The sequence below is a fragment of the Coniophora puteana genome (assembly GCF_000271625.1).
Source record: "Coniophora puteana RWD-64-598 SS2 unplaced genomic scaffold CONPUscaffold_2, whole genome shotgun sequence".
Lineage (NCBI taxonomy): Eukaryota > Fungi > Basidiomycota > Agaricomycetes > Boletales > Coniophoraceae > Coniophora > Coniophora puteana.
Genome location: NW_006913054.1, coordinates 154,742 through 167,800, shown reverse-complemented (window position 1 = coordinate 167,800; position 13,059 = coordinate 154,742). Strand labels below are relative to the sequence as shown.

The 13,059-nt window shown below is 51.4% G+C and overlaps 5 protein-coding genes across 5 annotated transcripts; 2 read left to right on the top strand and 3 right to left on the bottom strand.

Annotated features, from left to right (window-relative positions):
- Positions 1 to 491: 491 nt before the first annotated feature.
- CONPUDRAFT_20143 (uncharacterized protein) lies at positions 492 to 641 on the top strand (the record flags this gene model as incomplete). The annotated part of the gene is made up of 1 exon (XM_007765763.1): positions 492 to 641. A coding segment is annotated over one exon (150 nt), but the record flags the coding sequence as incomplete, so codon positions are not given.
- A 1,669-nt stretch (positions 642 to 2,310) lies between these two features.
- CONPUDRAFT_79510 (P-loop containing nucleoside triphosphate hydrolase protein) lies at positions 2,311 to 3,858 on the bottom strand. The gene is made up of 7 exons (XM_007766041.1): positions 3,831 to 3,858; positions 3,503 to 3,758; positions 2,947 to 3,440; positions 2,866 to 2,890; positions 2,625 to 2,813; positions 2,450 to 2,567; positions 2,311 to 2,396 (listed from the first exon to the last, which is right to left on the bottom strand). Exons 2-7 carry the CDS (start codon positions 3,712 to 3,714, stop codon positions 2,391 to 2,393), a joined length of 1,044 nt encoding a protein of 347 aa, XP_007764231.1. The 5' UTR covers positions 3,715 to 3,758; positions 3,831 to 3,858; the 3' UTR covers positions 2,311 to 2,390.
- Positions 3,859 to 5,600: 1,742 nt separating this feature from the next.
- On the top strand, positions 5,601 to 8,883 carry CONPUDRAFT_141590 (ARM repeat-containing protein). Its single transcript, XM_007766206.1, has 13 exons — positions 5,601 to 5,666; positions 5,724 to 5,839; positions 5,894 to 6,000; positions 6,058 to 6,293; positions 6,352 to 6,621; positions 6,669 to 6,768; positions 6,826 to 6,901; positions 6,950 to 7,098; positions 7,148 to 7,302; positions 7,357 to 7,671; positions 7,730 to 7,899; positions 7,958 to 8,129; positions 8,192 to 8,883. Exons 2-13 carry the CDS (start codon positions 5,730 to 5,732, stop codon positions 8,594 to 8,596), a joined length of 2,265 nt encoding a protein of 754 aa, XP_007764396.1. The 5' UTR covers positions 5,601 to 5,666; positions 5,724 to 5,729; the 3' UTR covers positions 8,597 to 8,883.
- Positions 8,884 to 9,002: 119 nt separating this feature from the next.
- On the bottom strand, positions 9,003 to 10,676 carry CONPUDRAFT_116812 (mitochondrial pyruvate dehydrogenase E1 component beta subunit). Its single transcript, XM_007766205.1, has 6 exons — positions 10,577 to 10,676; positions 10,248 to 10,517; positions 9,724 to 10,191; positions 9,552 to 9,670; positions 9,369 to 9,498; positions 9,003 to 9,311 (listed from the first exon to the last, which is right to left on the bottom strand). Exons 1-6 carry the CDS (start codon positions 10,619 to 10,621, stop codon positions 9,150 to 9,152), a joined length of 1,194 nt encoding a protein of 397 aa, XP_007764395.1. The 5' UTR covers positions 10,622 to 10,676; the 3' UTR covers positions 9,003 to 9,149.
- Positions 10,677 to 11,038: 362 nt separating this feature from the next.
- CONPUDRAFT_79507 (uncharacterized protein) lies at positions 11,039 to 12,726 on the bottom strand (the record flags this gene model as incomplete). The annotated part of the gene is made up of 2 exons (XM_007766040.1): positions 12,503 to 12,726; positions 11,039 to 12,451 (listed from the first exon to the last, which is right to left on the bottom strand). Coding segments are annotated over exons 1-2 (874 nt in total), but the record flags the coding sequence as incomplete, so codon positions are not given.
- Positions 12,727 to 13,059: the final 333 nt, after the last annotated feature.

Below are 13,059 nucleotides of genomic sequence, written 5' to 3'. Positions count from 1 at the left end.
GAGGGCCTAAGGCCTGGCCTGGGTTGTTGCAAAGCCCGAGCCCAGGGCCTAAGCCAGGGCCTGTAGCTAAAATTTTGAAAAATGTTGATATGATTGTACAATTACTCTAGTAGCAAAAAGTTGTATAGCTTGAACTTAAGTAGTGTACAATGTTTCTATTGACTGTGGGAAATTCTAATCAAAAGTGCGCTGTGTCCTAGCTATGGTGTTATCTGACCCACTTGCCCTATTATTAAAATATAGCCTTGAGAGTTATGTTAGTGATTATGTGATGTTTGACTCAGCAGGTTACTAATGTCCTGAAGACAGTTTTGGTGCAAACAGTGAAGCTGAAAATGCCTCAGCACCTTGGGCTCAAGAGTTTCATGCTTACCTTGGCTCTGTGATGCCTCTTCCAAAAGAGATATCTATTGTCCATTGGTGGGGTGTAAGTCATCTTGTTGTATCATATTTTATGACTCTAATCGGTGCTACAGTTGAATTTTCCTTTGTACCCTATTTGGGGATCATTTGCAAGCAGCTGCTTGTCTATTATGGCCTCTTCAGTGTCCAGTGAGCGTGCTTTTTTTACAGCTGCTGAAATAATCACAAAAAGGTGCAATCACATTGGTGGAGATGTTGTTGAAGCTATTCAGGTGTTGATGATACTCAGCTGCCAGGAATTAATTTCCCATGAGCCAGGGCCATCCTCAGCAACTGAGTTATCCTTAGGGAAAGCTGAGGACAATGGTATTGATGAAATGACTGCTGAGAAGCATGATGATGGACTTGGAGACTTAATTTTAGGTATTTCAGACAATGAGAACCATTGGGATTTGGATGAATAAGTGTCTTTTACTACAGTAATTATGCGACACAATAAAAAGTCGATTTTGTCACTGTTTTTTACTGTCTGATCAATCCTGATAGCTTCATTGAGTAGAAAACTGACTGCTCTGATTTTTCTGCTCTGATTTTTTATGTACATAGGAAGCAAAATACACGATTTCATAGTGAAAGCCCTGGCCTAGGCCAAAGCCAAGCCCAGGCCAAGCCCTGGCCCTACGTCAGGGCCTGGCCTGGGTTTTTGCAAAGCCCAAGCCCTCAAAAGCCAGGCCAAAGCCAGGGCTTTCAGGCCAAGCCCGGCCCTGCACAACACTACCTGGGATCCGAGTTCTCAACGCACATGTGGAGGAAGGGCCCCTTTCAGAGTTGTTTGATGCCCTCGTACCCACGGAGCAAGGACTCGCTCCAGTGTCCGAGCTCGCACTACTGGGTTTAAGCAGCCCATCTGAAATCGACCAACCTCTTCGTCACGCTGAACGATTGTCGGAGGTCTTGGAGCAGCGCACGCAGGCAGGGACCCATGTTGATATTCTTAGTGGATCTTGGTTTCCGGAGTCCGATTCGGTGAAGGACAGGTTGGAGCAGGTCGTTAGTGTTATTCGTTCGGATGAAAGAACGTTCTGCTGTTCTTAAAAGTACAGTCTGTACAATAGTGCTGCACTAGAGGCCACGGGAGAATATTTGATGACAGGGCCTCAGAAGCTGTAAAGCGCATCCATGAAATATAATCTCGTTGACCGCAGCAAAGTGACAGTCTGATACAATTTCGTCTGAACTTGCGACGAGTAGCGTGGCGACATCGTTTGCGCCCAGGCTAGCTATGAGTAGTAAAACTAGAACTCGACGTACTCAATATCAAGCACCCTTCGTGTTGTTTCCTATGGTGTGTTGTAATTTCCTGCATTCATGAACACCAATCAAACAGGTCCCGGAGCCGCAGGATGCACCAATATAGAGCGACAGACCGTCAAGGTATGCAGGCATAGGCGTCCATATGTGCATACAATTTTGTGACGGATATTTGTCTTCGTTCCTCCATGAAGTATAGGTGCGAGCTCGACCGCGTACTACGCATGCGAGACATAGCTGCGAGGCAGGTCGACCAGATGTTTTAAGTATTGTTGCTGCAGTGCACATTTTCTCAACCAGCGCCTAAAATAGTGTTCAGTTTGTAGTTCAATAGAGAAAGCAGTAACCGTGATGGTTCCTGAGGTTCGATAGGAGTTCTGAGATAAAACATAGTGCGAGGAAAGATGGCCGTGCAGATTCCAGCGAGCGGCGGTCCAGGTCAAGCCTTTGGTCGCAGAAAGGTTGCTATGAGACTCTGCACACCACACTCCCGGCGCAGCAGCTGTGGAACGATATAACTCGTATAAGAAGGGAGTCATGGGGTTATATAGCGGTTGAGGCGTTGGCCACCTCCTTCATGAGATGATATTAAAGAACAAACACTAACACGTCTTGGGCAAAGTAGTGTCTTTCATGGTACCAAGGAGTCAATCTATATTGAGTAAGAAAAGCAGTGGTATACCCGAAGGTGCCGAGCATTCCTGAAAACAAACGTCTCACTCCTAGGCAAGGTTTCGCCTAAGCACACATGACGGAGACTAGCCAAGCAGCGCACCTTGTTATCCGAAGTAAACGCAGCAGCCTGAACGTTATAGAGCCGCGCGTACTCTCCCTCAGCCTTCAGAAGCTCCTCGTGAGTTCCACGTTCGGCGATAGTGCCGTCTTTCATGCATCTGATGCTTCCTTTTTAGAACGCCCCGGAAATCAGGCGGCAAGTAGCAAGAACGTACATGATCAAGTCAGCGTGCTTCGTGAGATGGCCAAAGCGATGTGTGACAAATATCATGGTCCGTCCGTGCCGCGCATTGCGTAGTCGTTGGAAGAGGTCGTATTCGCCTTGCGGATCGAGCGCGGAACTGGGTTCGTCGACGGTAACGAACTTGATGTCATCCGAGAAGAGACGCATGAATGTCCGTGCCCTGCCGACCATGTCAGTATGCTCATGCCAAAGCATCTACATAAAGTACAAACGCCACAAGTCGCTGACGTTCGCCACCTGCACGAGACTTCCAGATCAGCTAAAACCCTGAGTTGGGGTGGATTCGAACTGACCAGATACATCCGCGCTTTTTTCTAACTTGTTGAACTCGCTTGTAAGCGCCTCGTTTCCTGACGCGCTGAAGCTCATCTGTGCCGTGCTCGCGGGCTCCAATACCGTTTCGTACCCCGTCTCAAACTTTTCTATTACCCGATCCGCACCGGCTAGCCTAGCCGCATCCTTTATCAGCGCCAGATCGTCCGGCCGTTCAAGGTATCCAACCCCGATATTCTCCGCAACTGACAACGGAAAGAGCTTGTGGTCCTGCGAGAGATGCGCCATTGCTTGACGCAAGTCGTCTATGTTATACTCTTCGATGGGGCGCCCGTCAAGCTCGATGACACCGGATACGGGGGCATAAAGGCGGACCAAGAGGCGCAAAAGGGTAGACTTCCCGCTCCCGTTTGCGCCAACAATGACAACTAGCTGACCGGCGCGTATAGAAAGTGACACGTCCTTGATAGCGTCGCGAGATGCTTTTGAACCTTTGTAGGTGAACGAAATGTTCCTGTATGCATAAACATTGGTCAAATTGGAATCCATAAAAGATGGCTCAAAGACAAAACGTACCGGACCTCTAGAGACATCCCCCGATCAAACTTACTCCCAGGAGATGGATACGGAGTCGAGCCCGAGGCGAGTTGATTCTTTATATCGATGAAGGTGTAAATGTTCTTGATACGCGTGACTTCGTTTGGCAGCCTGTTTAGTTCCATTGATACCATGAAGAACGCGCCGCGCAAAGCGTTGGATGACGTCTGCATGGCTGCAAGGCGCGCCATGGACAGGTCATTCGTCCAAAAGAGCGCCAAACAGGAAAGATAAAGCTATCAGGTTGGCGTGAGACCGTCTTGTATAGAAGCAGAAAACCGAAAGAACAACAAGCAGGGAGTGACTAACCATAGGTAGAGCATTGATAAATTGACTAAAAATGCTACCAAACGGTAAGCCTTCGTATATGCCGTATTCAGGCCATACGTCAACTGCGTTTCCAACCGCTTCTTTGGCCGTGGAATATTCTTTGGGGATACAAATTTTAGAGAGCGGTGATTGCGATAGGTAACTCCTTACCGCGGGTTAGGTATGATGCTAGGTTAGCAGTTATGATGTCTTCCTTGTATTCATTACTGGTAAGCTTGCGCAGCGACTTCTTCCTTAGATAAGCATGGTCGGCGATATAACCGACGAAGGCTATGCGATCCAGGTTAATGAACGCCCTAATCAGTCCATAGGGGAGCTCACATTTTCTCCAGAGGCCACCGCCAAAGAGCCCCAATGCACGACTGAGACCGGATAGAGCGTTCAATGCGATGAACACGGATCCCGCATTGGAATAACCTTTCATTACGGTCACATACACAAGCTGCAGTTGAAACAAGAAGGATATTGTCCTCTGACCGAAGCTCATGATTGAACCCATGGCCTCGGACGCATCTTGGCCAGTTACATCGTGTTCAGCATCTTTCTCTATGATGACAATTGGCATTTGCAGTCAAGGGTCACAGTATGGAGCATACCTTGCGAGGCGGGGAGGTCACGCTGAAAATTTGCTGTGCTATCGTCGGCCGTATGTCAGATGATAGGTGGTCCAGACTAACCTTCTAGGATTCTTTGCTCAAAGTGATACTTAATCAAGACCCTGTGCGCTTGAAAAGTGCGCCTGCTGCAAATGAAGAAGTGAGTAACGGGTGGATGCGGCCACTAACCAATAGAAAGCGTACTCTAACCAATGATAAACTGGGGTCGCGACCAGAAGAACAAGTTGATACCCTATAGCTACGTAAAGGTCTGTGTTGTCGAAGTCCTTTCCGGAAACCTTCATCTCGGTCTATGGGAAAGCATCAGCGATAGATACTGAGAGAAGAAAAAGTGCTCATCACGCACAACAAACATCAAGTGGTTCGAACAATACAACGATAACCCGGGTAGGAACCCTCCTAACGCGTGGCACAGGGTAGTCCACCCAAACATAAGCCAGTTTATCGCGTAGATATCTTTGATCGCCCGCCACATGACAGAGAGGGTGAATCGCTGTTGATCCCATCGATCCCGCAACGCTGGGAACCCGAAGGTGAAAGAGGGCTCAGACAACATGAGAAGGCGCCATATCCCCAGACGTTTCTCGATGATCTTGGTCTTCTTGCTCTTATGGGACTGCCCGTTATCGATGTCTCCGGATGTTTTCTCGCATGGAACGGAACCCATACTGGTAAGAAGCGATTGCTAGAAATGGGCTGGAGGAGGTTGAGGGAACTTGTAGCGAAGACCAGAGAGTGACACACATTGTGTACCCACTTATAAATGCCTTCTCGTTGCCCTCGTGCACAGTAAAGACACCATGCGGTACTCGTCAATGGGCAGAGAAGCCAGAGATGTAGAGCAGTTCATTGGAGTTGTGTCGGCTATCCGTTCTGATAGGACAGATAGAGCCGATCCGACGGCAATAGTTGCTGTAGAACCCCAATCCAGCGTTTGCATATGGATGCAGAGACAACATGAGGCATATTCCATCACATACAGCTCACAAGCTGAGCGCTAAAAGAGACCTGGCTGTGCGCGTATATGCGGTAGAAGCGGAAAACAAGAACAGATGACGTGCGGCGATGTTTTCGCGGAATTGTAACCCCAAAAAGGAAAGTCATCATTTCTCCTTCTCCCACATCGTAAACGCTGCACACGCTACCCCGCAGTGCGAACAACCACGGTGCTGCAAGAAACCGAACACTACGGACCGGTGAGAATATTGTTGTGTAGAATGTCTTGAATAATTGACGGAAATGAACATCCACAGCCCATAATGACAGTCAGAGTCATCACGACAGCGGCGCTCAAACGCATGAAGAACGGCGTCATTGGCAACCCATCAGCCAAGCTCGCCATGTCTCGCGACACCGCGTTTATCCACTCGTGCGTGACGAACCATAGCGTTCTTCCAATGTTGAGCTGAAAGAGCTGAGGCAGACTGGTAGGCTGCCTAAACTACCCACCGTCATCATATGGAGAAGCTCAGGGGTCGCAAGACGACATCCGTGTCGAGGCAGCACACGTCATATCATCCATAGCCTACGGTACGTCTCCGTCGCTTCTCTAGACTAGCTAATCCCCAATTCAGCGACGAAATGAAGGCTCCGAAGACGCACTTAGAAGTCTGCTCCGTGCAAATGCACCTCGAGCGTTCCTGAAAGCCCTTGCGGATCTCGAGCCTGGCGATTCAACTACACTCAAGTCAGCGCTTGCGAGGGGTTTGAGGGTGTTATCTTCGTCAGTCGCAGTGGTGGTTGGACCTTCGCAAGTCGGGATGACGACGTGGTCGTCCGACATACGTGCAGAATCGGAGGTGGCTCTGAACTACCTGCTTGATGTCCGTTTACCTTTTCTTGCTTCCCTATCCCAAATTGCCCCTCACACTTTGCATCCAGTTCGATTGCCTAGACATCTACCTCCCCCTTCTCACCGACAAGTCCACTCAAACTGTAACGGCTATTGCCCAGCTCATCGGTGCTGTCGTGCGCTGCGATGCTCATCGAACCCTCGTCACAGATTGGCTACCACCAGCTGAGCGACTGAAGGAGGTGAAGGGAAAGAGAGGCTGGGAGAGGTCGGATATCCTGCACTCTACTGGACCTGCTCGTCAGGGCGGATGGGTCGTGCGACACCTCATAGCGTTGGTCAACGGGCGAGACACAAAGGTAAGATCACTTTTTGTAGACGCTGTTTAATGGCTAATCCATGCTAGCTGCAAGAAGCTGCACTGGGGGCTATCGCAGCGCTTGCTCAGGGGAATCCGACGGTTGCAACCGCTTTGACAGGTGGACACTCCGAGCGAGCCCGAGATCGTGAGTGTCTGTAAGATGCACTATCAACACGATGTTTGATGGCTTTTTTTTTTGCAGCTTCCGCACCGTTCTCAGCAATCGTTGCCCTCACCAAGAGTCGTTCTGTCAGCGTCCAGCTGGCAGCGTCGCTATGGTAAGTGCATCCTACTCTAGTCGTACCCCACCTCTCACTCGACAAAAGCACGGCACACGTGGTACGAGCGAGTGCTATCAACCATCCCGAGGCATTCGACCATGCCTCCGCTCTCAGCGTTATGCACGTCGTGAATCGCCTACTGGGTCCTAGCAACGAGAAGCCTCTAGATCGTGTCAAAGCGTGTTACACCCTGTGTACGCATCATCGGTGGCGTTGTCGTACTTGAACTCACTCAACCCATAGACTACCTTGTAAGCGATCACAAGGAGCTCTGCCGAGAAGCCGTCGAGCGCGGAACCCTCGACCGCCTCGCCGCCCTCGTCAAGTCCATAACGCCCCTCGACAGGGACCCCGACTTGGAGGAGGACGAGCCTGAGAGCACGGTCATGCTCCGCGAGGTACGCTCTTGCGTTCTTTGTCCGTGACCACTTGGCCTTCAACGCACAAATCAGGCCTGTTTCCAAGCCATCGCTACCCTGGCGCTGCACGAGAACGCGCACCGGTGCGACATCGCAGACAAACACTCGCTTGTGCCCTTCATCCGCGCCTCGCTGACGCATGAGAATGTCGGCGTGCGGTACGCCGCGTGCCAGTGTGTCCGCACGCTGTCTCGCGCAGTGTCCATCATTCGTACAACGTTAGACGATTCGGGGTTGGCTATGGCACTCTTCGAGGTGTTCAAGAAAGAAGGCGAAGATATGCGCGTGACGCATGTTGCGTTGCTCGCGATGTGTAACCTGGTCATCGAGTTTTCCCCACTGCAGCCTGTAAGTTGATCCTTTCAATGCCGAACTGTTACAGGAGACTGATAAGTGGCGCTCGCAGCAAATGATGAAGCAAGGGCTGTTAGAGCGTATAACCCAGTTACTGAGAAAGGAGACGCAGTCGCAGATACGCCTGAACGCGTTGTGGCTTTTACGAAATCTACTGCACAAGAGCACAGAAGCAACAAAGGATGAGGCGATGGACACTCTTGGCTGGGATCAATTGCTTAGGTACGTGGAAACTGAAATTTATACATGGAGTGGATGCACGTATAAACCAACTCTTCAGGTTCGCTACGGACCCGGACGTTGAGATTCAGGAGCAGGCCATCGCGATCCTCAACAACCTTGTAGCAGACGAAGCCGGCTGCGACCTGCTGTTTGACAACATTGACGCCGACGATCTCGTAGACTGTCTTATTTGCGGTTTGGACTCCGAGAATGAGGACGTCACGCGGCAGGTACAATAGAATCTCATTCTCTCATACGATCGCTTTTGCTCACGGTGACGTCGAATGTGCAGACTGCCCACCTGCTCGGCAACCTCGCCAACGCTCCGCCAGCGCATCAAGACACCATCTTCTCGCGGTACACCATCCTCAACGCGATCCACCAGTGCCTCACCGACACCAAACCCGACACCCGCGTGCCCCTCCTCTCCTGTGTACAGCAGCTCCTGCTCTCCACCTCCGTCTCGCGACGGCGCACCGAGCTCGCAGAAGCCGGACTGATTGGCACCCTGCGCCACCTCGCGGACCTTGGCACGGCGCACGGTATCGGGGCTATGCCAGGCGGAATGAACGTCAGTATGAGCCCGGGTGGACGGTTTGCTGGGCACGCGCATCTGAGGCTTGAGGACGAGCGGGAGGTGTCGATACTTGCGAGGACGATATTGGATATTTTGGAGCTTCCTGGGGAATATCGGTGACAATATTGATGATTGGTTTTCTTCGTATATGCGTAGTAGTTGGTTTGCTGTTTTATAGGGATGACTGGGCTAAACTGTCACGCTTGATTGATATGTTGTGGATCGTATATCTCAGTATAACCTTAGATACTTAACATCGGTGGTCCTATAGTACCTTCTGTGCATGTCTTGTACTTTGTGCCCTTCCGCGGCGGCGTCTCGCCTTGCTTCTCTCTCCTCCACTCACTAGGGCCTTGATACGTTACCCAGTCCACATTGTATGGTCACAATGTTTGTCAAGTTAAAATGCCATCTCTTCTAGGCCCCATCCAAGACCAATGCTACCAAGGAATTAACGTCTTTAATCGCATAGCTCCCCATTTGTGAGGGGTCCTGGTTTTACTCAACTCACATCGGTCAGCCCAGGCGGCTACGAAGAACCATGTAATGTATCCGGCAATACGATAAAAACAGACTCTAGTACGATAATGAAAGAGAAACAGCAAAGTGCATGTATAGTCCGCTACCACCCATTACACCAACCCAACCCGAAGGCACACGAGAGGCAAGGCATCTAGTAGTAGTGCACCTCCTCGCGCTCACGGCCGCGCATGAACGGAGGCTCGGTGCCCTTGTAGTAGATGTCGGTCCAGAGGTCCTTGAGCTCGGGCTCAGGCGATGCCTTAGCCTCCTCGACGGCCTTGTCGACCTCGGCCTTGGCGTCCTTGTCGATTTGCTATTGGCAGAACGTCAGCATATACAATACAAAGGGCGGACTACGCAGTCAACGTACCTTGAGCTCCTGCTCGGTGGCAAGGCCCCACTCCTCAATGTATCGCTGGAGACCGCGGATGGGGTCCTGAGTCGAACGCATCCGCTGAACCTCTTCACGCGTACGGTAGGTGGTGCCGGGGTCGGACATCCTGGATAGGTACTCGTCAGAAGGAACGGCAATGATGAAGACAAGGTTACTCACGAGTGACCACCGTAGCGGTAGGTGACGAACTCCATCAGCAGCGGGCCGTTACCCTCCGTGACCCATTTCCGAGCGTACTGAACGGCGTTGCGCGAGGCGATGATGTCCATGCCGTTGACCTACGTAGGGGTAATTAGATACAATACACAGAGAGGTGGGTATATGCGCTTACCTGGAGACCAGGAATCTTATCGCCACGGGTGAAGTACTCCGTGTTGGACGAGCTACGCTCCGCCGACGTGCCCATACCGTACTTGTTGTTCTCGCACACAAACACGCACGGAAGGTCCCACAGCTTCGCCATGTTGAACGCCTCGAACACCTGGCCCTGGTTGCTAGCACCATCACCGTAGAGCGCGAAGGTGGCAGTCTTCTTGCCGAGATACTTCTGTGCGAAAGCAATACCGGCACCGACGGGCACTTGCGCACCGACGATACCGTTACCACCGAAGAAGGATGGTGTGAAGATGTGCATGGAGCCGCCCTTGCCGTTCGACATGCCGGCCTGACGACCGAGGAGCTCGGCAATGACACCCTTGATGGTGCCGCCGCGCATGACGGCGAAGGGGTGGCACCGGTAGGCGGTGATGACACGGTCCTCCGGGGTGATACCGTGCTCAAGACCAACCGATACGGCTTCCTGTTGTGCGATAACCGTGAGTAACAAGAAGTGAAAAATAGGGCTGGAGTACACACCTGACCAATGGCCAAATGGCAGAAACCACGGATAAGCTTCGCCTTGTAGAGTGCGTCGGCCGCCATCTCCATGCGACGCATGGTCTGCATGTCCCGGTACATGTGGATGAGCTCGTCCTTGGAGACCTGGACGTCCAATGAAGGGAGGTCGCAGTTGTATGCTCGGTACGACTCCTCGTGTATCTTGACCGAGAATGGCTTCGAGTGGTCGGTGATGTTGTCAGCAAGCTGGGTGACATCCGCCGAGGTTTGAATGGCGCGTGCAAAAGGCTGCAAACAGGTGTCAGTCAGAAAAGCGAATCCGTTGTGTCCTCGCAATGTCCACGTACGATACGGCGGGCGAGAGGAAGCCGGAGACGTGCTAGTGAGGCCATTTTGGAGGGGAAGGAGACGCCGTGAAGGACGTGGAGGACGATGGGGAAGGGGTGTGGAAAGCAAACAGGACGCGCGACAAATTTGTGAGCGGAACAAATCGTGTCCGTGGGATTCCGTGACATGCACAGCCACATCCCCACCGGAATACCATGCCCCTGTCCGCTGCGTTGACCTCTAGCCTAGTATTCGGTCCGTCCTAAGTAATAGCAACAAGGAATTGCTCCACACGGAAATGGCCACACAGAGGATTTCATCTATTATTGTATGCGGGTTGTGCTTATGAAAAGTCCTAGACGCTGCGATGTTGGATGGCCGCCGTCATGGTACCTGAAAGGCCAAAGCAGTCGCAGGGCCCGGGGCCCACGCCCGGAATATCTGCCTTTCCTAGTGCGAGCTACATAACACGCTCTAACTAATCAGCTAGAAGCAAATCAGACTCCCAGAAAAGTCCATCTTCCCAGAAATCATCTACAAACTTCCAGTGTCTATCGTTGTCGCTCGATTGATTGTATTCTATTGGTTCATGCGCGCCCGTTTCCCATGCGCGATCGTACTCGTCCTTGACATAGAACGAGTTCAATGTTGCCGCGGCAGCAGTCCACTTCTTCTTGCATTCTTCAGCGCCTCTTCGTGGTGACGTATGGACAGGATGAGTGCCAACAAAGGAGGAGTGTGGAAGGATACTGTAGAGATAACGACGCAACATAAAGGGGGTCTTCGATAGGCGAGTTGAACAATTCAAGCTGAATCCCTTGTCGTAGATGGAATGGTTTGCTAGCCAAGGGCGGCCGATGACGGGTTGTTGCATCGATGACAAGGCTAAGGATGCACAAGCTGGGGCAGTTTTGGACAAGCGCGGCAAGGCCAGCGAGTGTTGTCTTCACGGAGCCAAGCGACACTTCTCCTCCAATGAGACACAGAGTATGAAGTCTCGGCCACGCAAGCGATAACTCAGATAGGTCAGAATCCGTCAAGGAAAAGGAGAGGACGGTTCCCACGACGAATTTCGTTAAGCAAAAGAACTGTAGTATGGGCCGGAGTATCGACATTGTTATAGAGCTGCTTTGGGGTTCCTGTAAGTCGCCATCGTTCCAGCATGATTCATCCATGACAGAGAGTGCATTGAGCTGATCAGGATTAGTGTACAGGCACAGCTCTGCCAAGAACTCTGTGAGTTCATCCACACGAGGCGATGGTGACAAAGCCTTGATTGTTTGAAGCCGTGATAGATGGCCCATTGCCCGGAGAGCGTTTCGAAAGCTACCAAGTGAACCCGATTCGGAGTAAAGTTTTCGGATGGCGAATTCCTTGCTCGGCGCTGACTGGCGCGAATCGGAGTCAGGTGGGGTGAAAGAGAGTTCTTCGAGGGCTGGTAAAGACGCTGAGATTTCAAGCAGCCTATAACTAGTCGTGTACAACGACAAAGATCTCAAGGAGCTCATGGCAGGTAGTGCGTTTTCTAATGCCTGAGAAATCCCTATATCTTCTTCGCCATCGATTCCAGCGAGTGAGAGAAACTGCAAGGACTGGCATGTCTCGCCGAGAAGCGAAATAAGAGGGAAGAACTGGAAGGGTATACAGTTCCACGATACTGTAGTAAGCTCTGGGCCAACGAGCTGTCGGATGAACGGTCCGTGAAAGTGCTCGTTCGTCCATTTCAAGACACGGAGGTGCGGTAGGATGGGAGGAAGGGGCAAGAGACAAATGGCGTCTAGAGTGGACGACGAAACGAGGAAAGTCGGGTTCCTGGGATGACCAAACATTCGAACACGCCGTGAGTTGCGTCGGAAGAAGCTCCAATCGTTCATTGTCAGTTGTCTAGTCAACGTCTGAAAACATGTCAGAAGGGACGACGAATAATATGGGAACATGCAACGAACAATCTCGTTGGTATTGCCATCGACGGTCCAGCAGTCGCGTGGCAGAAGCATGAGGACTCTCGAAATCTCCTCCATCCTAGCATACAGGGCGTCCATCGAGAGTTCGAAAAAAGCCTTGCTCGTTCGGGCAAGATTTGCAAGCGCCCTCCATTCTGATGCCCAAGACAAGATCTCCAGTACGTTGGAACGCAGTTCAGGTACCAACAAACAAGGGTGTATGCTCCCCATATCCCTAGCTCCTTTTAACAACGGTAAGTGAGTGGTATCCACGCAGGAATATCATACTCACTGGCACTTACAAGCCAAAAACTACAGCGGCAAGACCGAGTCGCAACATTGCCAACAATGGGCTCGTGATGAATCGATGACGCGTCAACCTTTATGGCACGTGGCGGGTATCGGCATATACCGGCTCCATGGCTATGTTCTCTCGCCTTTTAGAGGCAAACGCGCGTTTTCTCCAATGGTACTCACTCTACAGTACTACAAAGGCGTGCTATGGCATTGCGGGAACTGAGTTCATAACAAGGTCTAGTTCCGCCAGACATATGGAGACC